This window comes from Monodelphis domestica, chromosome 3, assembly GCF_027887165.1.
Source record: "Monodelphis domestica isolate mMonDom1 chromosome 3, mMonDom1.pri, whole genome shotgun sequence".
Classification (NCBI taxonomy): domain Eukaryota; kingdom Metazoa; phylum Chordata; class Mammalia; order Didelphimorphia; family Didelphidae; genus Monodelphis; species Monodelphis domestica.
The window spans coordinates 533445325-533471207 of NC_077229.1; the positions used below are offsets into that span (position 1 = coordinate 533445325).

Here is a 25883-nt window from a genome sequence, read left to right on the forward strand (position 1 = left end):
TTAGTCTTCATCTGAAGATTTTTAATTTGTTCACTTTCTAGTTTTTTAATTTGCATGCCCAATTCATTGACCTCTGCCTTTCTTAATTTGTTAATATATGAACTCAATGATATAAATTTCCTCCTGAGTACTGCTTTAGCTGCATCCCATAGGTTTTGAAAGGATGTCTCATCATTGTAATTTTCTTCAATGAAGTTATTAATTGTTTCTATGATTTGTTCTTTAACTAACTGATTTTGGAGAATCGTATTGTTTAATTTCCAATTAATTTTTGATTTACCTCTTCATGTTCCCTTACTAATTATTATTTTCATTTCATTGTAATCTGAGAAAGTTGCATTTCTTTTGCACTTGTTTGCAATATTTTTATGCCCTAATACATGGTCAATATTTGTGAATGTACCATGTGCTCCTGAAAAGAAGGTTTATTCCTTTTTGTCCCTATTTATTTTTCTCCACATGTCTACTAACTATTTTTTCTAAGATTTCATTCACTTCTCTTACCTCTTTCTTATTTATTTTTTGGTTTGATTTACCTAGTTCGGATAGAGGAAGGTTCAGTTCTTCCACTAGTATAGTTTTTCTATCTATTTCATCCTTGAGCTCCTCTAGTTTCTCCTTTCGAAATTTGGATGCTATGCCATTTGGTACATACATATTGAGTACAGATATTTTTTCATTGTCTATACTGCCTTTTATCAGGATGTAATTACCTTCCCTATCTCTTTTAACTAGATTTATTTTTACTTTGGCTTTGTCAGATATCATGATTGCGACTCCTGCCTTCTGTTTATCAGTTGTTGCCCAATAGATTTGGCTCCATCCTCTTACTTTCACCCTATGCTTATCTACCTTCCTCATGTGTGTTTCTTGCAGACAGCATATGGTAAGGTTTTGGATTCCAATCCACTCTGCTATTCCCTTGTGTTTTATGGGTGATTTCATTCCATTCACACTCAGAGTTATGATTACTAGCTGTGTATTTCCCAGCATTTTGATTTCTACTCCTGGTCCTGCCTTTTCTTCTTTCACTATTTCCTTCTACACCAATGTTTATTTATAATCGGACCCCCTAGTTCCCCCCCCTTATTTTACTTCCCTTTCTAACCCCCTCCCTTCTTATTCCCTCCCTTATTTTCCCCTGTAGTCTTTTTCAAATTCCCCCCCCCCTCTCCCTCCCTTGTACTGCTTCCCTCCCCAGCAGTCCGTTTCTTACCCTTCTACTCCCCTATGGGGCACAAATCTATTCTCTGCCCCCAAGGGATTGGATTGTTTTTCCATCTTTGAGTCAATTTCAAAGCATGTAAAAGTTGAGTATTTCCTGTCTCCGACCTCTTTACTCTTCCAGTGTATTGATGTTCTCCTCCCTTCTACCATGAGCTTCTTTGTGACATATAAATTACCCCTATTTGTTTCTTTTCCCATTTCTTTTAATATTACCCTATTTTTAAGCTCTAGTTATATATATATATGTATATATATGCATACTTATATGTATGTATTTATGCATGCATATATCTATATACCTATTTATGTCTTGTCCTTTCATCCTATACAGTTTGTCACTGTTCCCTCTAAGTATACTTCTTTTTGCTGCCCAGGTAATAACAACAGTTTTTAAGAGTTACCAGTGACCTCTTTTCTTATAGGGATACATATTATTTTAACTTATTGAGTGTCTTAAAAATTTTTTTTGTTTTGTTTTGTTTTTCTTTTTTTCCCTCTTTTTAAATTACCTTTTGATGATTCTCTTGAGTTCTGTGCTTGGACATCAAATTTTCTGTTCAGGTCTGGTCTTTTCTTTACAACTTCTTGAAATTCTTCTATTTTGTTTAATGACCATACTTCCCCCTGTAAGAATATAGTCAGTTTTGATGGGTACTTGATTCTTGGTTGTAGACCTAGTTTTTTTGCTTTCTGGAATATCATATTCCATGGCTTTCTGTTTTTCAGTGTGGATGCAGCCAAATCCTGCATTATCCTCACTGCGGTTCCTTGGTATCTGAATGACTTCTTGGCAGCTTGCAATATCTTTTCTTTGGTCTGATAGTTCTTAAATTTGGCTATAACATTCTTGGGTGTTGTCAGTTGGGAGGTGTACAGTACAGGAGGTGATCTGTGGATTCTTTCAATCTCCACTTTTCCCTCTTGTTTTAGGATATCGGGGCAGTTTTCTTCAATAATTTCCTGTGGTATGATGTCCAGGCTTTTTCTTTTGCCATGGTCTTCTGGTAGACCAATGATTCTTAAATTGTTTCTCCTTGAACAATTTTTTAAATCGTCTGTTTTGTGAATGAGATGCTTCATATTTTCCTCAATTTTTTCATTCTTTTGGTTTTGTTTTATAGTGTCCTGCTGCCTTGTGAGGTCAATCAATTCTAGTTGTTGTATTCTGGTTCTTAAAGACTGGATTTCATCCTCGGCTTTTTGGTCATCCTTTTCCTTTTGGTCTGATTTTCTTTGGAGGTCATCTTTCATCCTCTTTATCTTTCATCTCCTTTTTCTCATCTGTCATCTTCTTCACCTCATCTTTCCTCTCCTTTGCCTCATTTTCCAGCTGGTTGATTTTGGCTTTCAAGACACTATTTTCTGTTTCCCGATGATTTATCTTAATTTTAAAGTTCTTTTCCCAATTGTCTTCAACCTTTCTTAATTGTGTTTTGAATTGCATTTTGAGTTCTTCCGCAGCCTGTATCCAATTCGCTGGGATTTCTGATTTTTCCTTTGCTGACCCCTCCCCCTCTGTTTCATTTGCTCTTTGCTCATTACCTGTACAGAAGTTATCTATTGTAATTTCTATCTTCTTTTTCTGTTGTTTGCTTGAGTTTACCCCTTCTTTGCTCCTCATATTTGTCTGTGCTCTTGATCCTCTCATTTTTTTTTTTGGTTTTAGGGCTGTCAGCCTCCCCTCTTGGAGCTTTGTCAGATCTCTTGGTACAGTCTCTAGGGGAGGAATGTTAGCTTCCCTGTCCTCTGGAGGCTTTTGATCAGATTAAGTTCAACTGGGTTGGACTGTATGTGCTCTGAGGCTGAAGACTCCGGGAAGACTGGTGCCACCCAGGCTCTCTCCAGTTCTCTCCAGCTGCTTCTCTGCTGTTCGCAAGGTTCCTCAGTGCCTTTGTCTGCCCTGAGGTTCCTGTCCTTGCAGGAGGCCCTGTACTCTAGGGGGAGAGGGGTCCTGGCCTCCCTGGGCTCTGAGGAGTCCTGATGGGATTAGGTTCAACTGGGTTGGTCTGGATGTGCCCTGAGGCAAAAACCTCTGGTGAGACTGGAACTAGATGGAAGGACCCAGCCACGGGGCTACAGACTCCCTGGTCTCTCCCTGGCTTCCTTCCTGCTGCCCTTACTGGATGCTCCGAGCCCAGCACCCCACTGCTCACAAGGTAGACCCTCCAAACCAGCACCTTTGCCTGCCCTTAGGTTCCGTCTGCCACTGGGGGCTCAGCACTCTGGGTTGGGGGGGGAGGGGTCCTGGGATCTTCCTTCTGCCTTCCCTTTAGAACTGAGTGTTCTCAGATTCAGGCTTTTGGGGGTGGTGTACCTTTTGATTTGAGTCCAGAAGAAGGATTTCCCGCCTCTGTCCTGTTGTTAAGTTTGAATTTTAGTCCCCTAGGAGCATTCAGTTTGTGATCGGTAAGGAAGGGAGGTCTGAACTTTTGCTGCTTCTAAGCCGCCATCTTGACTCTGCCTCCATGCATATTTACTTCTTTTAATACCTCAAGTACCAAGTATCTAATGAATCAGATTACCAATCTTCCCTCCTCACAAACAAGTACTAATATCGCACTTAGCACACATCCCGTTTCCTTGGTTTACTCCATGCTGGGCCCCTCGTTCTCTCCAGGGCTGTCTGCCCTTCTTATCTTGACTCCTCAGAAAGCCAATTCTCTACTGTCCTCATCACTTGAGCTCCTGGGCCATTTAATATGTCATTAACCATGTCCTGCTAGGCATCCACCTTGGATCACTCCCACCATGTTCTGCCTTTGCTTCTTCCAACATGCTGCTGAGCAGAGGTGGAGAAAATCTCACAGCTGTTCTGACTGGCTGCAGATTTATGTTAATGCAACCTCAACTGGGCCCTTGCTGCTGCCAGATAATCCTTTTTCACCTTCCTAAATAACACAGTACTTTGCTCCCCACATCTGTTCTTCCAAATATTTTTATCCTTCCCCAGACCTACCGTGGTTCCCCTTCCTCCTACTCTCCACCATTGCCTCATACTTTATTAAAAACAATTCAGGCCATAAGCTCCCTCTTGACTCTTCCTCATCTTCTGTCACTCATGCCTTCTGCTACATTTTCCTCCTTCACCCCTGTTTTCAAATATTAAGAAGTTCTTTTTTGCCAAGGCCAACCCGTCCACCTTGCCCAAGGAATCTCATTACATGCTGCCTCTTCTAGAAGGTTGCTCCCTCTTTCATCCCTTCTCTAGAATTTATTCTCAATCTCTCTCTGTCTACTAGCTGCTTCCCTGTTGCCTAAAAAAATGCCTGTGTTTCCTCTATAACTTAAAGAAAATTCCTTGATCCTTCTTTCCTTGCTAACTCTCATTCCTATTTTTCTCTCCTTTTGTGGCTAAACTCCTTGAGAAGGCTGTCTTCAACAGGTGCCTTCACTTCTCATCCCATTTACCAGCAAAAATAGCCTTCCCTTCCTCAATTTGGCAGTCATTTTATTTATTTATGTGTGTGTATAAAGAAGAGAAAAGAGAGAAAAAAGATTGAGCAGATAGGTACATAAGACAAGACTGTTTTGATCAACAGAGACAATTACTTTTTCAGATGAATTAGAAGAAAAAAGAAAAGCTTAAGCTTCTTTCATTTCCCTTTAATCTAAGCTTTAAAAAGTTGTCAAATATGATTAAATCTTCCCTTGTGCTTTCTTGAAATATTTTTGTATTCTTTTGCCAGTATGAGGACTTCTTGAGTGCTCGTTTTAAGACCATGAAGAAGGATTCTCTCAATTCATCTCATGCAACGTCATCTTCCGTCCAGTCTTCAGAGCAAATTGAAGAAATGTTTGATTCTCTTTCCTATTTTAAGGTACTGGTCTAGTAAAATCTGCTCAGTTTTAGTTGATTTTGTGTTTGCAAGCTACTTACCTCATGTTAAGTAACAAATTAAGCAAACATGGGGGCATTTTGAGATGGGGTATTGTGAGCCAGGCCTAGAGATGGGAGGTCCTGGGTTCAGTTTGGCTTCAGATACTTCCTAAAGCTATGTGATCTTAGAACCAATACAAGGTATTGATTCTAAGATGGAAAGGATGGGAAAGAAAGGAAGAAGAATAGAAAGAAAAAAGAGAAATGAAGCAAACTTGTATATTTATTTGTTTTAAGAATATAACAATTTATTCATTCACTGCCCTCTGTACTCAAAGTGACTCTAACCTCTATGTCAGACCTACAATACTCCTACAATCTTCCCTCTCTGTTCCTAATCACATGCTGCTGAAAAGTAGTAGAGGGAGTCACATGACCATGATGACTAGGTCCCCTTCAGATTTGTTATCTAACCTCCTCAGGGTTCTCATTGCAGCCAGGCAATCTTCTTAACTCTATTCTCTCCTCCCTGAGAAAAACTGCTAATGACAAAGAGTTTTTAAAAACAGGAGGCAGTCAACTAAAGATGATCTAACCCTTTGGTTGCTGGGTAGTTCTAAGGATGTGGTTTAAATTTGCATAAATGCAAACTGGCTTAAAATAAACCACTTTGAATTTCATTTTCAAAAACTAAGTAGAATGGAGTTTTACTCAATCTGATGTTTACTGTCAGGGTTTTGTGGAAGTTGATATTGGCATGTTCCTCCTAGTACAGTAATGACTATCATTTTTTAAGGCACTAAATGACCCTGCTTAAAAAGAGACTTAATATCAGTTTATGTTACCTGTTGGGGATTTGCATCATAGATGTGAAAAGTATAAATAAGTCTTATTCTTGCCCCCAACTGGTTCTATGGCTATGAAATCTTTGTTTCTATACTTTTATCTTCTCTTCCATTTCTCAGTAAGAGTTCAGTTTCCTCATCCTTTATTGAAATGAAACATGTGGTCTCTGAGGTATGTTTGGCTCCTGTCCTATGGGAAGGGAAATGAAAATGGAATAAAGATGTGTGCTCCAATGAACATAGAGGGGACACTAGATTATTGACCAGTATGAATGAGGAAAACAAACACCAGTGTGGAAAAATGTGTTCTTTAGAACACCTTCTACTCTTTTTTCACTGTAGTGTTAAAATTGTGATGAAACAAAACAATTCTCCATCTGTGTATTTGTAGGAAATGAAATATCTGCGTAATGATCATAGAAGATAGAGAAGCCTTTCACTTTATTATACTTTTGGGGATTCTTTGACATAATAAAATTTAAAACCATTAATTACTTTTTATAAGGTAGTATCCCCAAAACTTCTGCTTCAGTTTTATTTAACTGAAATAATAAAATTTAGGTTTTCTATAATGCATACATAATTAGGTTTATTAAATTTATTAAATCAATATTTAAGTTAATGTTTAAATATAATCCACAAGTCTTATAATGTCATAAATATTGTTAAATATTAAACCAAACAATATAAAGTAGGTTTTAGGCAGAGAAAATACTTGTTTTATGTAAGTTTTTAATCACTGAATTTTATGAAATATCAGATAAAGTTTTGAGTTGAATCCTTTATTGTGTAATGAGTGTACTTTTGAAAGTCTCTGTTTTCTTCTTGGTCTAATTGTTGTACTACTTTGGTATAGACTATATAGACTACTTATGTTATTTTGGAGAACATATTGGTTTTCCTATTGTGATATTAAGGGGCAAATTCACATATATTAGAAAAATGTTTAGAATGTTAAGCATCTTCTTTTATATCTAGGTCATATACATTTTTACCTTATCTTGGAAAATTGTGTAAGATATTAATCTGTCTCTAGTTTCTGCCAGACAGCTTTCCAGTTTTCCCAACATTTTTACCAAATAGTGAATTCTTTTCCCAGAAGCCTGAACTTTACTTTTGTCAAACACAAACTTATTAATATAACTTATTAATATCTTTTACTACTGTTCATTATATCTCATCTGTTCTGCTAATCTACTTTTCTATTTCTTAGCCAACACCAGATAGTTTTCAGTAATTACTGCCTTATAATACAATTTAAAGTCTGGTATTGCTATCATAAGCAAATTAGAAAAATATGGAACATATTACCCATCAGATTTATGAATAAGAGAAGAATTTATGAAGAAACAAGAGACAAAGTATTATGAAATATAAAATGGATAATTTCGAATACATTAAATTTAAAAGAGTTTTTACAAATAAAACTAATGTAACCAAGATTAGAAAGAAAGCAAAAAATTGGGGGGGGGCATTATGATTTCTTGGGTAGAGATTTCATATCTAAAATACATAGAGAATTTTGTCAACTTTATAATGTGAACCATTCCCTAATTGATAAATGGTCAAAAGATATGAACAGTTTTTGGATGAAATATAATTATATGAAAAAATGCTCTAAATTATTATCGAATAGAGAAATGCAAAACAAAACAGTTCTGAGATATTGTCTTACACCTAGCAGATTGACTAAAATGATAAAGGGGCCAAATGAGAAACGTTGAAGGGATTGTGGAAAAATGGGGACACTAATACACTATTGATAGAACTGTGAACTGATCTAACCAGTTTGGAGAGCAATTTGGAATTATGCTCAGAGAGGCAGAAAACTCTATACCTTTTGCCCCAGTAAAACACTATTAGGTTTATTTCTTAAGGTATTCAGGGAAAAAGGAAAATAATGTTCTAGAATATTTATAGCAACCCTCCTTGTGGCAGCCTGTGTAAATTTGACACTGCCTAGTGATCCTGATGGCCCTGTTCCTCAAGGGCTCACGATATTACTGCTGGACTTAGTGTAGACATCAATATTAGCTCTATTGGCTATAGCTTAAAACTCCCAAACTCAAGCAATCTACCAGTCTCAGTCTCTCCAAGAGCAGAAACTCCAGGCTTGTGCTGCTAGGCCTGTTGGCTCTTTTCTAGACTTTTAAGAAGTCTAGGGAATTAGTAGCAAAAATCATTAAAGTTAGAAAAAATGCCCTTGGAAGAAAAGAGAAAGAATAGAAAACTGCTTTCTAAACCTTTAAATAATTTTCAAGGCAATTTAAATTTCATAAAATAATTACTGAATTTAAATGAATTCATGAAGCAAAATCAGTAATACAGGAACTTATTTTTGATTTTGCCATTAGGGAACCATACTAATCTGTTCTAAAATGTGATCCTATTATGTAAAACTTTCACTTCCATGTTTCAGGTTGCATGCTCTGACCCATATTATTGAAATCTGATTCAGTGTAAGAATAAAATCAGGCTTCTATAGTTTGGAGGAAGGAAAATCTGTTCAGTATGTTTAGATATGGAACCAAATCTTTAAGCTATGAAAGTCCATTCTTTCTATTCACTTAATTTAATTTTTTTAAGGGAGCATCTCTTTTGTTAATGCTGAAAACTTTTCTGACAGAAGATGTGTTTCAACATTCTATTGTGATTTATTTGCACAATCACAGTTATGCATCCATTCAAAGCGATGACCTTTGGAATAGTTTTAATGAGGTAAGTGTCCTAGAAACTTTTATTTTAGGTATTTCATTTAACTGAAAGTAATAAGAAGTTAGAAAAATCTAGTTTTTGCGAATCCTTTGTTAACATATAAATATAAATCAAAAATCTTACTAAATAATGAGAATAGTTAAATTACTATTTTTTTTTGAGAGAGAGGAAGGAGCACATTCTTCTAAAGTACAGAAGTCTAGAAAAATGTGTTTATTTTACATTTTTCCTTTCACTATTAATTAATACTGCTTTTCGGTATGTGATATCTTCATCACACCCTTCTAACCTAGGTTATCATTTAGTTTCTCTCCATTTTCCGACTTTTTCTTCAGTATTTCTGACAAAGTTCCTTAGTTGGTTAACATCCTAATGCAAATTTATGTCACTGGCTATTCATTAAGATTGAGCCAGAGATGGTCTTTATCAGATGTCCTCAGGCAAAAAAAAAAAATAAAAAAATAAAAAATAAAATCATAGTAAATCTATTGGTAAAATGCTCTTGTCTCCAAAGTGAAATTGTTTTTATTTTGCAGGTTACAAGAGAAACTCTCGATGTAAAAACAATGATGAAAACTTGGACCCTGCAGCCAGGATTTCCTTTGGTAACTGTTCAAAGAAAAGGGAAACAAATTTTCGTACAACAAGAGAGATTCTTTCAAAGTGCTACAAATTCTGGAGTTCATCCTTCAGATTCAAGGTTATTTGTTTTTTCTCTCTTTCCCTCCCCCTTAAGAGCTAAGCTAAGTGACTTTGGCATATCCAGGGTCACACAGCCAGGAAGTGTTTGAGGCCACATTTGAACCCAGAACCTCCTACTCTAGGCCTGGCTCTCAATCCATTCAGCTTCCCCCTATGCTCTCTTTTAATATTCTCATTTTTATGTTTACTCAGTGGAGGCTTAACCTCACAGTGGTACAGTCAAAAATGAAGTGATTTTGAAATCAGAGGATGCGAATTGGTATATCTTGCCTTTGTTGCTCGCTGCCTGTGTGCCCTTGGATTGGTGACTTCTCTGGTCTTTAGTTTCCTAATCTATAAAATTAGGGCATTGAACTAGAGGTCTCTAAGGCCCTTCCCAGTTCTGAGTTTTTTATTTAGTCATTTTTTTACCCCCAGAAAACATTCAGAGAAAATAAGCCTACTATATAGATAGATAATCATAAAGAAAAGAAGGTATTGTGGAAGATGTTTTTTGTTTTTTAATTTTTTTAAATGTTTTTCTTAACAGAGATTATTTGGGCTACAGTAAAGAATTGAAGGCAGTTCTCACCTAATACATTTTCACATTAGGCAGGTTTGACTTTAGAGAAATAATTCTCAAAGAAATCCCCATTCTAGAACAGCAATGATGACAATTTTACCATATGGTGCTTTTGCTGTATCTCACCATTCCTGCTCCTCAGCTACATACTTCATGGCCTCCCACCTAAGAAGACCCTTTAGAAAACCCTCCCCAGGTGAAAGCATTGAACAGATGTGGAGAGACACCCCTGTGTCAGGGTCTGGGGCTTGACTAGGGTCCTCCAGTGCCTTGAGAGTGAGAAGAGAAGTGAGAAGAGAACTCTGCCCAAAACTCCTGTTCCCCATGTGTGCCTGCCTTTGACACCCACACTGGCTTTCCCTGGCCCTCTTTTGCCCCAGCCTTTTCTATGTGTGCCTGTGTCACTTTAGGTGTGTCTATGTCAGCTGGCCCCTCCTGGGTGTGTCTGTATCAGCTGGCCCCTCCCAGGTGTATCTGTGTAACCTGCCTCTCCTAGTTGTGTCTATGTAACCTGCCTCTCCTAGGTATGTCTGTGTCACCTGGCCCCTCCTGGGTGTGTCTATGTCACTTGGCCTCTCCTGGGTGTGTCTGTGTCACCTGGCCTCTACTGGGTGTGTCTATGTCACCTGGCTTCTCCTAGCTGTGTCCATGTCGCCTGGCCCCTCCTGGATATGTCTGTGTCACCTGGATCCTCCTGGGTGTGTATGTGTCACCTGGCCTCTCCTGGTTGTGTCTGTGTCACCTGGCCTCTCCTGGGTGTATTTTTGTCACCTGGCCTCTACTGGGTGTGTCTGTGTCATCTGGCCTCTACGGGGTGTGTCTGTGTCACCCAGCCTCTCCTAGGTGTGTGTGTCTGCCTGTTTCACCCCCCACCTTTGCCCCTGTCCCAGGCTGAGGCCAACAAGCCATTCTATGGAGAAATCTGGAGAGTGATCAAGGCCCCTCACATAGAGAGAGAACTGTCTATAGATACTTGGGGACCAGGGATGAAGTCAGCTATGTGCCTAGACAGAGGTACGGGGGGTAATATTTCTCCATCCCTGATCCATAAACCTATAAGCTTTGAAAACAGATTCTTTCCTCTCCTCCTACTTCTTTCTCCCTGCATTCTAAATCCCCCCAACCCCTTATTTCCTTTTTCACCCATTTCCACACCCAAATCCCCAGCATCTCTAGGCCTAGGATACAGAAGTGTATTCTATGACAGAGAATTGGATATTTTCATAGCCTAAAATAGTTTGGGTTGGGAAACCACTGGTATAGACCATTTATCTATACAAGTCTTGAATGTGAGAATATACTCTTCCCCCCACCCCCCTTAAAAACTGGAATTTTTTAGATTTTAGTTTCAGGTTAGAAAAGGAAAGGCCTTGTTTCAGAAGAAGAAGTTTTCTTTTTTGTTGTATTCAGATTTTAAATTAATCAATATATTTTATTTCTATTTGATTTTCCTCACATTTTTATTGACCAGATAGAGGGGAGGGGAAGGGAACTTTTTGAATGTCTTGCATAAATCAGACATGTTTATGGAATACTGTAATTTGATAAATTAACTCTAGAAATAATAGCTTTAAAATTTTAATGAATTCTTTTAAAAAACTATATAACCAAGTTTTAAAGAGTAATAATAATTTTTCATTAATTTTTTTTCTTGATAGCCATCTGTGGCATATTCCACTCTCCTACATCACTAGTGATTGTAAGCAACCAGATTGTCCACATAGGTTGTTACTGGACAAAAAATCAGGTATTGTATATAAAATTTTAAATCTATCTAGCATTTTAATGACTTAGTGATTCTTCTATTTTTAAAAATGATTTAAGCAGCTAGCTATTGCAATAAATTGAGGGCTGGGCTTGGAATTAGAAAGACCCAAGTTCAGATTTGACCTCAGACATTTGCTATCTCTGTGACCTCTGTGACAAGTCACTTTTGTTTGCCTCAGTTTCTTCATCTGCAAAATGGAGATAATAACTTCTTCTTCCTAGAGTTGTTGTGAGGATAAAATATAAAATATGAAATGAGCTTAGCACAGTACCTAACATATAACAGTCACTATGTAGATGTTAGCTATTATTATTATTATTGTTGTGTATTATTATCATTTTTATTTTCTAGTATTCCCTACTTATACAATAGTCTCCTCCCTGGAAAGAAAGAGAAATAACTGAGCAAAAGAAAAGGACAGATCAAATATATCTGACAGTATGTGCATGATTCTGCATTAGCTTTTCATTTCCTATCTATTGAGAAAAGGAAAAATTTTCAGCACTAAGCTTTTTGAGTACATTTTTGTAGTTATTTTGAATATTTTTTCTTGGTTCTGCATTCTTTGATTCTTATCAGTTAATAGTAGGCTTCCCAAGTTTCTTTGAATTCCTTGTGTTTCTCATTTTTATGATCCAAAAAGTCATTATATTTGTTGGATACTCACTTTGTTTCCAGTATTTTGCTATCACAAAAAGCATTGCTATGAATATTTTGATATACATATGACCAGCCTTTTGGGTTTGATCTCTTTGAAGGCATGTTGTGATTATTCTGGGAAAAATGATATGAACAGTTTTGAGATTTTATTCACATTATTAATTCCAAGCCAATTTCTGGAACAGTTTGTTCCTTTTACAAACAATAACATGTCCCTGCTTTTCTTCAGCTCCTTCATTGTTATCTCTTTTTTGTCTTTTATCATCTTTGAGGGTAATTTGATGGTCATGAAACATAATCTCTGATTTATTTTAATTTACATTTTTAAAGTATTTCTTATTTTTTCAAATTGTTGTCAACAGTTTGTATTTATTCATTGTAAGACTATTCTTTGATCATTTAATTATTTTGGATCAGCATTTGATCTTATACTTTTTCAATTTTTTATGGATTTTGGATATTGGACTTGCATAGTATTTGTATTTTCATAGTATTTGTTGCAAAGATTTTTTTTTGGGTGGAGCCTGGTCAGTAGTTTCTCTAGTTTGTACAAAAACATTTTATATAATAAAAATGCCTTTTTTCCCTCTTTTATGATAATCTATATCCTTGTTAGGTTAAGAACTGTCCATATAATTATTTTTTTAAAATGTCACTTCCTTCCATTCTCTTTTCCTTTTAAAAAATAAAGATACATAAATATAAATCTATTGGGAATTTTTGTGGTGTATGGTAAAATATGCTGATTGGTAACCGGTTTCCTGACTACTTTCTGGGCTTACCCAGAATTTCTGGTCTAATAGAGGCATTTCTTACTGCTACCACCATCCCTACCCACAAAGATTGTGTTCTGTGTTTTATTGAACACTGACTAGTGTTTGATTGCTACTATTTTTTTTACCTACTGGTCTATTCTGTTATACTTTTCTTTAACCAGTACCAAGTAGTCTTCAAAGATTAATGCTTTATAATATAATTTTAAATTTGATAGTTTTGAACTTCTATCATTCTTCCTTTTTTATCCATTATTTTCCTTGATAATTCCTTTCCTTCTTCCATATGATCTGGTTATTTTGTCTAGTTCAATAAATTAGCCTTCTGGTAGTCAAATAGCAGAAAATATATAAATTTTTAAATTAATGTCATCATTTTGTTATTTTTGGCCTCTTCATTTGTAATGACATTCTTCAAACTTCTTCTACTGTTTTATTATCTAGCATTCCTAATACTGTCAAAAACAATAAAAGTGGACTTCTTTGTTTTTTACTTGACTTTAGTGGGAATATTTCTTAATTGAATACTATGGTTTTTTTCCTGCCTTAAGGTAGATAGATTTCATTGCTCTGAGAAAATTATGCTCATTTTTTTCATTGAGGGGAAAGGAATAAACACTTACAGAGTGTCTATTACCTGTCAGGCACTGTGCTCAGTGCTTTGCAAATAGGATCTCATTTGATCCTCACTGGGTAGGTGCTATTATTATCTCCATTCAACCGCACCTCCCGTAACAACTGGTGTTCCATGCCCCATGTGTCACAAACTTTGCGCCTCAGTCTTTGGACTTCAAAGCCACATGAGGGTACATCAATAGATGATAATGCACAAAGACAATTGTCATTCTTGGTCACCGAGACACTACCACTATACTATTTATAGTTGAGAAAACTGAAACAGACAGAGGTTAAGCAACTTGCCTAGAGTCACAGAGCTGGTAAATCTGAGATCTTTGCTGTATCCATTTTTGTGCCCATCATTAGATTGGAAGCTTTTTCTTTATGGATATAATCTTTTTTCACCTTCCTAGTATTGCATACTAGGCATAAGCCCTGCTTGGTTATGATGAATAATGTTAATGTATGGCTATATTTTTACAGCTGATATTTAATATTTGGTGTCTGGATTCATGAGAGGTAGTTGTCATTTCCTTTTATTAGTATTTTTGCTACGTTTAAAAATCAAACCCATATTTTCCTTATAAAAAAAGCATTAAGGATATTGTGTAGAATCCCATCTTTATCCATTTTCTTCATATTTTTGCCTACACTTGCCATTTCATTGGTTTAAGGAATGCCTAATGAGGCTGTTCCCTTTAAAACCATTGCCAAATGGCAGTTGTTCTCCAACTTGCAGCTGGAAATATAGTAGGTTCTTAATACATTTTTTTAAACCCTTACCTTCCATATTCAAATCAATACTGTATATTGGTTCCAAGGCAGAAGAATGGTAAAGGTGAGGCAGTGGGGGTTAAGGGACTTATGTGCCCAGGGTCACGGTTAGGAGGTGTCTCCCATCTTCAAGCCTGGCTCTTTTTACTGTCACCTGCTGCCCCTGAATCACACAATTTTTAAACCATCCAGAAACATTGACTTAGTTGTTGTTATTATAAATGTGAGAACCTTGATCAGTGACTAGCAGATATATATGTATGTAGGTAAATATATAGAGATATATATAAAAGACCTGTATTTTATCAGTCTTGACAGAAAATCTTACACAAAATCAGAAGGCAGAATGAAGTTGGTCGCTAAATTGAATAATAGCTTACGATTTCTTCCTGGAGAGAGGCAAAAAAAGAAAGTACCAGGGTTGGTTTTTACTTTTGGTCAAAGGAAAAAAAACACTTTATTTTTTGTCATTCCATATTGCAGTGTTCATGAGAACTATTTGGAAAAAGAGCAACATAATTAGAAAATAATTAGGAAGTAAAAGGATATAAAGAAATTGATGAGACTGTCCAAATTAAATGAGCTTACATTATGCTACTTAATGACTTCAGTGCAATAGTGGAAATTAATCATGGATGACCAAAAAAAGTTGGAAAATATGGATCAGGATAAGGATTGAAAAAAGCCAAATGTATACCGCCCGGAATCCTCACACCTATATATCACAAGTATTTTATTTAAGAGAAAAATTAGTAGGTACTGGATATAATGTCACAAAAGATCAGATTGAGTATATTTTAACAGATGATTCATTACTCATGAAGGAGACATTAGGAAATCAAGCACCTTTCAGACATTAACTTGTTAGAACAAAGATAAAAATTAATCCAGAGCTAGAAGAAGGAACAAAAATGAGAAAAAGATATGGTGTGCTATTAAAATCAACCTGACCTTTTCAAACTAGGTATTATTGATTGTGAAAAATGAGATGGGGACAGAAGAATCGAAACAGATTATACTTTCAATTACTCCTGTCACATAAAATGAGGTGCCTCATTCCTAACGAAGGCTTACTCTCTACCTGCTCAAATGAACCTGTTCCTTCCTGTCTCGTCCAGCAGATAGCCCCGATCCGTGATTAATCCCACTATATTGCAGTTGAATAACATAATGCAAACTGATTTAATTTGGACTGCCATACCAATTTCTTCATAGACTTTCTCTGTCTGCTCTATCCTCGATTGTCAATCTCTCCCTTTTGACTGGCTTATAAACACATCCTTGTCTTCCCTGTTTCCAGGAGGAAAAAAATCTTACTTAATCCTTCCATCATTCCTCTGTCATCTTCTATCTTCCTCTGCCCTTTGTGGCCAAACTTAAGTCCCTCTACAGCTGGTGCCTCCTCTTTTTCACAGCTCCCTTTTGTCATCCCCTTCCAGCCCAGCTTCTGACCACAGCTGCCCTCTCCCCAGTGACCAAGGATATCCTTGTTGCCAAATGTCATGGCTTTTTCTCAGCCCTTGTTGACCCCTTTGGGCTATGTTTATGGATGGATTAATTGTACTCTTTTATGTATAGTGATATTCACTGATGAGTCATCAGCTTAGGCTAGAACCTTTTTGAATGTTGCCTTTATTTCCATTTCCAGAACTTAGCCCAGGACCTTATTGCTTTTTGGTCAACAGACTGATTCCCTGATGCCCAGCGATCCAAATGTTTCTTTGTAAAAGTAGTCATTGGCTTTTTATTCCTTTGGCAAATACTTTGTAAACCAATATCGAGTCATTTCATCTTCATTTCTTCCATTTAAGTTGGCTGTTAGATCATATTGCTTACCCCTCAAAAATGGAACTGTCATTCTGACCCTGATCCTGTTAAGAGAACTCACTCCTCTGGGCTCACTAAAAGATATGGCTGGTGTCTTTTGTACAGTTTTACAGTTTCTTTGTACCTTTGGTTGGAGTCTCAAATTCAGAATTTGGAAGATGTGGAAAAACTAAACAAAGCTCATTGACTTCTTTCACATAGTACCTCCACTTTTTACATCACTGACCCTGTTACTGTATAGACTGATACCCTAATGTCAGGAGAGTTTTTTTCTCTCCGCCTTCTGGTGTGTTCTGGTTCAGTTGTTTTAGTCATGTCTGACTCTTCATGACCCCATTTGGGGTTTTCTTGGTAGAGATCCTGGAATGGTTTGCCATTTCCTTCTCCAGCTCATTTTGCAGATGAGGAAACTGAGGTCAACAGAGTTCAGTGACTTACCCAGAGTCACCCAGCTAGTAAGTGTCTGAAGCCAGATTTGAACTCATGAAGAGGAGTCTCCCTGATTCTAGGGTTGGCACTCTACCTCCTGCACCACCTCACTGCCCTTGCCATTGGAACCCTCGTGCTGTGGACATTTCCTTCCCGGCGATCCTATGAAAAAGTTCTTCTACTTGACTCTTACCCACATAAGAAAGATTTTTGTCTCACAGATATAGTCAATCCCATCATGCACACTTTGATAAGTCCTGGTCACCAATGATTCTGTTAATTAAGCAGGTGAAAGTTAGTGATACTTTCAGATTAGCCAATAGTTAATTTTTTAGGGATAAAATTAAAAATGTCTTCCTTTTTGCATGGCTACTGCTTCTATTTTTGACAACTATATTCAGCTTTGGCAAAGGAATAAATTTGACTATTTAATCTGTCTTTGCCATTTATAACTACTATATTAGAAATTATTCTTTAAGTTCCCAATAAACAATTAAGTCCTTTAGCTTTTCTCTTCTATGCAGAAGACATTATGAATTTAATAGATCTTTTTTGTATCTTTATTTTCCCTTTTGATTAGGATCAGCAGCGATGGTCTGGTTAACTGAGACATTATTTGATCTAGGAGCCAGCGCTAAAATGTAGGCATCCCATTAGATTGTAAGTTCCTTGAGGATAGAGATTGTCCTTTGCCTCTTTTTGTATCTTCAGGGTACAATGCCTAGCACATAGTGGTGCCATAATGCATGTTGATTAGTTGTTTGATAAGTAGCATTTCTGTGGCATCTACCCTGTGCCAAGTACTGTGCTAAGTGCTTTATAAATATTATCTCATTCTCACAACAACCCTGGGAGATAGGTGCCATTATTCTCATTTTACAAATGAGGAAATTGAGGCAAACAAGTTGTGACATGTGTCATTATTTTTTTTTGTCGTTGTTGTCATCTCTATTGTTCTTTCATTTTGCCCTTGAGTGTACTTGTGGGAGAAAAATCTTAGACTGCATTAGAGCAGATTTGGTTGATCCCAGAGAAATCTAAGAAGATTTTCATTGCAATTGAACCAAGTGCTAGGAGGCTTCCTTTCCATTTATTTTGACAGTAAAAATGCAACTGTTTAAGAATGGGAATAACTAAGTATAATTCTGTACTTTGTGGTACAACAAGTGCCATGTTTGAATTTTCTTAATGTCAAGTTGACCTGATCGATCAAGACCTGTTAGATCAGAGAATATTCATCAGAGAAAATTTGAAATCATGATATTGGATCAAACAGAACTGAAGAGTTTTCGCTTTCTAACGAGAGTGTATTGTTGGAAACTTCTCAGCCTCTTATAAGAAATTGAATCATTGGATTGTTAAATCTCATCTAAAGTAAGTTTGGGGATTTTTTCCACTCAATAGGCACAGAGCCTAGAAAGTGAGGACCTTATTTCAATTTCAAGCAGAGCAAACTAAGTCCCACAAAGCTTAAACTACTTAAGGTCACAAAAGGAGTAAGCAAAACAAAGAATTTAAATGTATTAAAGACATGGGAAGTGTTTCATGCAAAAGAGAAAAAGGAAAAAAAAACCCCTATAAGTTCTAAAATATTTATTGCAGCTCTCTTTGTGATGGCAAAGGAACTGGAAGTCGAGAAGATGCCCATCAGTTGGGGAATGGTTAAACAAGTTGTGGCATATGATTGTGATGGAATAATACTGAGGCAAGAAATGATGAACAGGATAATTTTTAAGAAACATGGAAAAGGGCAAGTAGGTGTCTCAGTGGATAGAGAGGCAGGTGGTTTTTGCCTTAGCCATTTTCTAGCTGTGACCCTGGGAAAGTCACTTAATCCCAGAATCCTAACCCATACTGCTCTTTTGCCTTGCAACCAATACTTGATATCTATTCTAAGACAGAAGGTAAGTGTTTAAAACAAAAACATGGAAAGACCAAATGAAGTTATGAAAAGTGAAATGAGCAGAATCAAGAAAGCATTATATAAAGCAACAGAAATATTGTTTGAAAAATGACCTGTGTTATGTGCACCTCCAGAGGAAGTACAGATATGTAGAAAAAAGCAAGACTTCATTTTTCATATTTAACATATTTCTTTTTTTGTCAGATGAAGCCTTCTGTAATGGGAGGAGAGGAATTACCCCGGTACTTTAATGTAACAAATAAATAAATTTAAAGTTAAGACAAAACAAAACTACATTCTCCAGACAGAAAACACTGTATCAAATGGTCTTAAGACTGATTCACCGTTCTGCACCAGCTGTTGTTGTTCACCATTCTTTGCTTCTTGACCTAACCTGTTTTTAAAAGAACAATGTTTCACAATCACTTAGTGTAAATACTTCTTCCTAAGATGCCAGATCTTTGGATAAATACATTTTTATACTCCTTATTTCTTTGATCTCCCAGAATAATATTGGAATAACTGGTTATTTGTTGCCTTCTGTCACTTAAGGGTTTTCTAAGAAACTTTAGAGAAATAGATGTAACAAGCTTGTTTCACTACCACATTGTTGTGTCATAAGCAAGATAAATATAATGGAGAATATGGAATTGGTTTCCCAGGAAAATTATATATTTAACAAAATTCAAAACTGCTAATTTTGAAATAGAATAAAGCTGTCATTAACTGACAGTCTTTGTTTTCTTTCTCTTTCTCCTTTTATCGGAATTAGATGTCCTCAGTCTTACAGAAGAAGTACAATGGGTTAAGTTCAATGTGGATATGACAGGGTACTACATTGTACACTATGCAGATCCTGACTGGGATGCACTAATTCAGCAATTGCAAAGAAACATTAGTGTCCTGAGTGACAAAGACCGAGCTGGCCTCATCAATAACATTTTTGAGCTTTCAAGGTAAGGAATTGGTTCTTCTTGACAAGAATCCTTGAGAATTGTTACTTATAAATGTCCAAATCAAATGAATAAATGTTTCATGCCTGCCATGAATTGTACATTTCAAAGTGCTTGGAGGGGATACCCAGAAGAAAAAGACTCAGAGCCTGGGTTTTCTTTGGTCTTTGAGAAGAGATGCAAACAAACATAAGTAGGGTAGATGCTATTCCAAGCCCTGTTTTGGGTGCTGGGGATTCAGAGTCACTAGTAAAAGAGTCTCCTCTTGTGGAGCTTACAGTCTAGTGAGAGAGACATTAACCTCTAAATAGGTCTCAATTTAGGTAGAGACACTGGGTAGTTCGTGTGGGAAGTCCCTTTTCACCTGAGAAGATTAGAAAAAGTTTCAAGTAGAAAAGTGGCATTTTAGCTGAGATCCAAAAGGATCCTAAGAGGAATTATTGAGTAGTGGGGATGGATATTATTGGCATGGAGAACCGGGTCAGTGGAAGAAATTGTCATTCAGTCAGCAACCAACAAGGATTTTTTAACTGCTGCATATATATTTTTAACTGCACACATATATGTGTGTATATGTATATATATGTATATATATACATATATACATATACACACATATATATATGCCATACATATGTAGTCATATGTTGATAATAATTTTTAAAAGTAGTAACAACTAACCTTTATGTAGTTCTATGTGTCATATATAGTAATGTATTAATAATTTAAAAAAATAATAATAGCTAACATTTGTATAGATTTTACTAAGTGCCAAGCATTGTACTAAACTCTTACAGTTATCTCATTTGAACTTTACCACAACCCTGGAAGGTAGGTGCTAGTAATATCTCTATTTTACAGATGAGGAAATTGATAATAATTGCTAAAGGGGTTCAGACAATGGCAGTTAAAGAAACTATAGAGTTCAAGCCAAAGAGTCTAGTTTTTAAAGGAATTATTTTTAAAATTCTCTTAGTTAAATGTTATATTTAATATTTACTCATTAATTTCAGTGACATCTGGTAAGATCCCAGGTTTCCAGTGCTGGTATGGTGCTGTACTTCTAAGCTCACTGTTTTTCTTTTTCTTGCCTTTCAAGTGTGCCTCTCTTTCTTAAGGTGAGAATAACAATGAGACAACAGGATGCAGGAATTTAAATTCTGTAAAAAGTTAAAATATCTAAGAGATGTTAGGTGGCTTTTTTCTAGTTTGATATATGAAATAAATGTAAGACATAACCTTTCTCTTTAAAGATTACAAGCTAATTCAGGAGATAAGATTAATAGCAAAAGAGGGAAAGAATTTGTAAATAATTAAATCATAAATTGTGTGGTATTAAGGGAGAATAGTGGTGTACTAGAGCACTCAGCAAAGAGATATAGTTTGAGTTGGGCTTTAAAGGACTGGTAAGATTAGGGTGGACTCCTGTAAAGGACCAACATAAGCTAAGGTAAAGAAGCAGGAATATGCAAAATTTGGAGAATAGTCAGGAGAGACTGGTGTGTCTGAGGTAAAGGGTACATATTTAGGAAAAACAAAAATAGCTAGATGGGATTATGCCAAATTAAGGAAGGTTTTGATTGAGTAGGTAATCCTGAATACCTTGGCAGTTTTGTTCCCCCAGCAGGGAAATGGTTTGAATAAATTTCCACACCTTTTGGAGACTAAAATTAGGGCCTCTGGGTGAGGTCTCCTCTAACTCCAAAATTCATTACACACAGATATTTTGCTCTTATATTTTTGATGGACCTTTGACTGGACCTTTTTTTTTTTGGTTACAGATTTTTGTTATTTGGAGGGGAATGCTCTCATAGCTATTGGTCATCACTTATTTTCTTTTATATTAAATTATTTTTTCCTATTTTTATGATTCACTATTTCAGGAGCATAACTTCTCCCACTATTATGAAAACTTTTTTGAAAAATAAAGTTCTATAAAATATATGAACAGCGTTATGGAAAAAGTCCAAAAAATGTATGCCAAATGGAAAAAATAATAATTAATTTTCTTTCCTATCTTTTCCCAGAGGGTCTAAATTGAAATCAGTTCCTATTCCTGCTTTTTAAGAATACTTATTTGTGAAATACATGTTTCTCTTCATTTTACCTAAACTTGATCAAGAAAATGTTAACCTACTTTTTTCTGGATGCCATGACTGAATTTAAATTTCATGTGATTGGTTTCTCTCCTGATTAATTTCCCCCCTTATTTTCTGACACTTTAGCCTAGGAAAGGTGTCTCTGAAAAAGGCCTTTGATCTGATTGATTACCTTGGAAATGAAACTCATACTGCACCAATCACTGAAGCTCTCTTCCAAACTGATCTCATCTATGACCTGCTTGAAAAAATTGGAGAGATAGAGCTAGCCCAAAGGATGGTGGTATGTTTTCTCTAGTTTGTTTCTCCTTTCCAGCAATAATGAATTGTGATTTGTCTAATCAAGTTAAAATTTTTTCTTCAACTAATAGTTGTGAAATCTTTTTTAAAAGGAGATTTGATGAGGACCAGGAATGAAATTATCTTGACAATCAGAACAGTCAGAACAAAATTCTTCCAAATCTCCCTATTACATACAGCTTTTAAAAATATAGATATGTAGATATGAATTTATATCTATAATTTTAAAAATTCATTGTTGTAGGACAGTTAGTCTCTGTCCTTCCTGAACTTCTTTTTCCTTTGGGGGGGGGGGGGTGGCAGTATCTATCATCAGTACTGCCCCAGAACTCTCCCTTATATCAAATAAGTATTTGAGCAAAATGTATTCATATTCTACTAGTCAAGTCTGAAAATATCTATCTCCACCTACAGTCTATATTACCTCTCCACCAAGAGGTGTGAGATTTGCTTCATCAACAGTCTTCTGGTGTCATGGTTTGTCATTGCATTGATCAGGACGCTTAATTCTTTCAAAGTTGTTTTTCTCTATGTCATTGTGGACATTGAATCGATAGTTCTGGTTCTTCACTTTTCATTAGTTCATAAGTGTATTTCCAGGGTTCTCTGTATCCATTCTTTTAGTTGTTGTTTAGTAATTTTTCAGACATGTCCGAGGTCCAACTCTCCATTTGGGGTTTTCTTAGCAAAAATACTGGAGTAGTTTGCCATTTTCTTCTCTAGCTCATTTTGCAGATGAGGAAACTGAGGTTAAGTGAATTGCCCAGGTTCACAAGACTAGTAAATCTCTGAAGCCAAATTTGAACTCAGGTCTTCCTGACTCCAAGCCTGGCAGTCTATCCACTGTGCTACCAAACTGCCACAGTCATTTTTTACAGTAATATTACACTATTACATTGATATAGTCTGATTTGTTCAGCCATGTCCCAGTTGATGAATATCTTTTTTTAATTTCCGGTTCTTTGCTATAACTAGAAGTGCTTAAATGCTATTTTTATACAGATGGATCTTTTCCTCTTTCTTTAATCTCTTTTGGGTAAATGCTTAGAGGTGGCATCTTTGGATCAGTGCATATGTACTTCTTGGCAGTGGTGTGCTGTAGCCAGCTCATACCACCTGGTGTGAATTATTAGATTTTCAGTGTGAACATTGCCACCTGGAAATTAGAAAACCACTAGAGATCAGGACTTGATTCATTTTTTTTGTTGATTATCTAGACTTCAGAAAGTGCTAAAAAATTGGTGTGTGTGTGTGTGTGTGTGTGTGTGTGTGTGTGTGTGTGTGTGTGTTTGAGAGTCAAATGTTGAAAAACACATGTCTGCTTTCTGGGCATAATTCCAAGTTTCTTTCTGTTAGGGTTGCAACTATTCACAGTACTTCCATAGTGCATTAGTGGGTATTTCTTCCTATAGTTCACCCAACGATTGTAATTTTCCTTCTTCCTCACCTTCACCAGTTTGATGGGTGTAGGGAACCTCAGCATTATTTTAATTTTAATTTTTCTTGTTATTAATGATTTGGAGCATTAATTCATATTGTTATTGACATTTATATTTCTTCCCTTGATAATTTCCTATTCCTTTGACTGTTTATCAATTGAGAATGTTTCTTGTTCTCATATATTTCTATCAATTTTCTATATATCTTGGAAATCAGACCTTTATCAGAAATTTGCAGCAGACATTTTCTGCTTAACTGTTTTACTTCTAATTCTAATTGTATGCCTTTTGTTTTTGAGCAAACAATTCACTTATATATATATGTAAACAAAATTGTCCCTTTTATCTCTTATCCTCTCTACCCCATGTTTAGTGAAAAACTCCCCCTGAGCTAAGTTGTGAAAGGTCCCCTGATTTATTTATTATGACTTTATATGTCTAACTCCATTTGGAGTTTATTATGGTATGGTGTGAGTTGTTGATCTAAGCCTAATTTCTCCCAGACTGCTTTCCATTTCCCCAGAAAGTGAGCCCTTAGTTTCTGAATTTTGTGTCCTTGGATTCATGAAAAACTGAACTGTGTTCAGTTGCTTCTGGATCCCATGTACTATCTGGCATTGATGATTTTTTAAAATCAATGCCAAATAGTTGTGATGATTGTTGCTTAGTTATATATAGTAGACAAATTTCTCTCAGAATTCTCATCTAAAACTTGTGCATTTGTGTTGTAAAATCTTGGGAGGAAGACAAGGGAAGATGTCCCCAAAGCAGCCCATTCTTTAAGTTATGGACCTTTGGGTATTCTTTTGACCTGAGTCCATATGTCTGATAGATCTGACTTGAGTATGAATTTAAGTAGAAATTTTAAATAATCAACTTTTGTATTTTGTAAGACTTCTTCACTAGAGAAGCTGGAAAGCTGTCATTTTAGCAGTGGGGAAAACACCCGTTTGACCCTCAAAAGAATTCTCTGCATTCGACAGCCCAAGGCTAGTCAAAATTAAAACAGTAAATCAAAATGTAAGTTTTTAGCTTGTGTATTATTCTGACACTTTTTTCTTATTAAAAAATAAGACATAAGTTATAGTTGCTGCTATTGCTGGACTGTTTGACAAGATGCAGCTGTGAAGGATCTATAACCAACTATGTGTACCCTAAAGTTAGAAAGGCTGAGTACTAATACTCCATCTCTGACTACTGTAGAAGCTCTAGCAGCTATTTAATTGTTTGCTACAAAGAGAGAGCATTGCCCCCAAAATGTGAGTGTTTGTTCTCTTGATTCTACCTTCAATCATCATTGGTCATATAGGAAAAAATTAAAATTCACATTTATAATGCACTGAAAAAATAACAAATTAAGCACCTGCCCCATGTAGGACCTCATACAACAAAGATCTAAAATGTCTTTGCTATTTTAGGAAAATATTCTGTATTATAATTTTGTTCATATTTAATACTAAGGTTAAAATAGACTATTTGGAAAATGTGGGTTACTAATTAAATTGATGTAACAAATGAGAAGAAATTTCATGGGTTAATAGAAAGAATTCTGGCCTGGATTGGATGTCAGGAGCTCTAGCCCTTCCATCAGTCTGGTATTTTGAGTTTGGGCAAATTTTATGTCAATTTAGACATTAAAAAAAATGAAAGTATGAAGGCTTGATGGCCTATGAGGTTCTGTTGAGTTTTAATACTCTGTGATCTATTGAGTTAAAAAAGTGCTGCATGTCAAGAAGTCTAAAAGTTCTTGTCAGTTTATGACAAGTAGACAAAAGTTATCACCATAATGAAGAAAATGATTGGGCCTTTTGGACCTAGCATCCATCACACTTTCAGGAAGAAAAAGGATACACCATTTTCAGAAAAACAGATGACGGGAAAGTTTTCTAAAAACATTTCCATTGTGCTGCTCCACATGCAAGTATTTGAAGAAAATCTGGATGTTCTCCCCAAGAGTTCCATTTGCCATCCCATCATACCTGGCCAACTTCTTTGATACTTTTTTATGCCTTCCCATTAATTTTCCACAAGGGATCCACTAAATGTTCTGGAGGCTTCACCTGCTCCTAACATTCCAAGGATACCAGTGCCCATCTCAAGCTTTTCCCAGGTTATTGATTTATAACTTTTCACAATTATACATTTTTAGTATTTCATATTCCATGTCTTCATAGTTCCTTATTACATGTAGCAACTTATTCATACCCACCATGCCCCCTCCATTTTCCTCTGATAATATTCAGTTTTATTTCTTTAGGAAATATGTAATTATCCACGACCTCCTAGCCATGTAGCAGCAAAATGTTGATATTTAAAATGTTCATCATTGTTTTATATAGTATTATGGGTCATTAACAGAGCTATTCAGTTTCCTGTTGGTAGTCCAGTCTGACCTTCTGTTTTATTCTGCGTTCAACTCATTCTTTTCCAGTGATTATTTTATTTGTGTGTATAAACATACACATGTATATG

At 36.0% G+C, this 25883-nt stretch overlaps 1 protein-coding gene across 2 annotated transcripts in view; it reads left to right on the forward strand.

Moving 5' to 3' along the window:
• LNPEP (leucyl and cystinyl aminopeptidase) overlaps nt 1-25883 on the forward strand; it is a 205211-nt gene that overhangs the window by 84327 nt on the left and 95001 nt on the right. For both annotated transcript variants that reach the window (XM_007486571.3, XM_056825018.1), the window contains exons 8-13: nt 4914-5045; nt 8476-8607; nt 9141-9304; nt 11527-11615; nt 19393-19576; nt 21799-21955. In XM_007486571.3, the coding sequence (XP_007486633.1) occupies nt 4914-5045; nt 8476-8607; nt 9141-9304; nt 11527-11615; nt 19393-19576; nt 21799-21955 (858 nt within the window). The remainder of the gene's footprint in view (nt 1-4913; nt 5046-8475; nt 8608-9140; nt 9305-11526; nt 11616-19392; nt 19577-21798; nt 21956-25883) is intronic.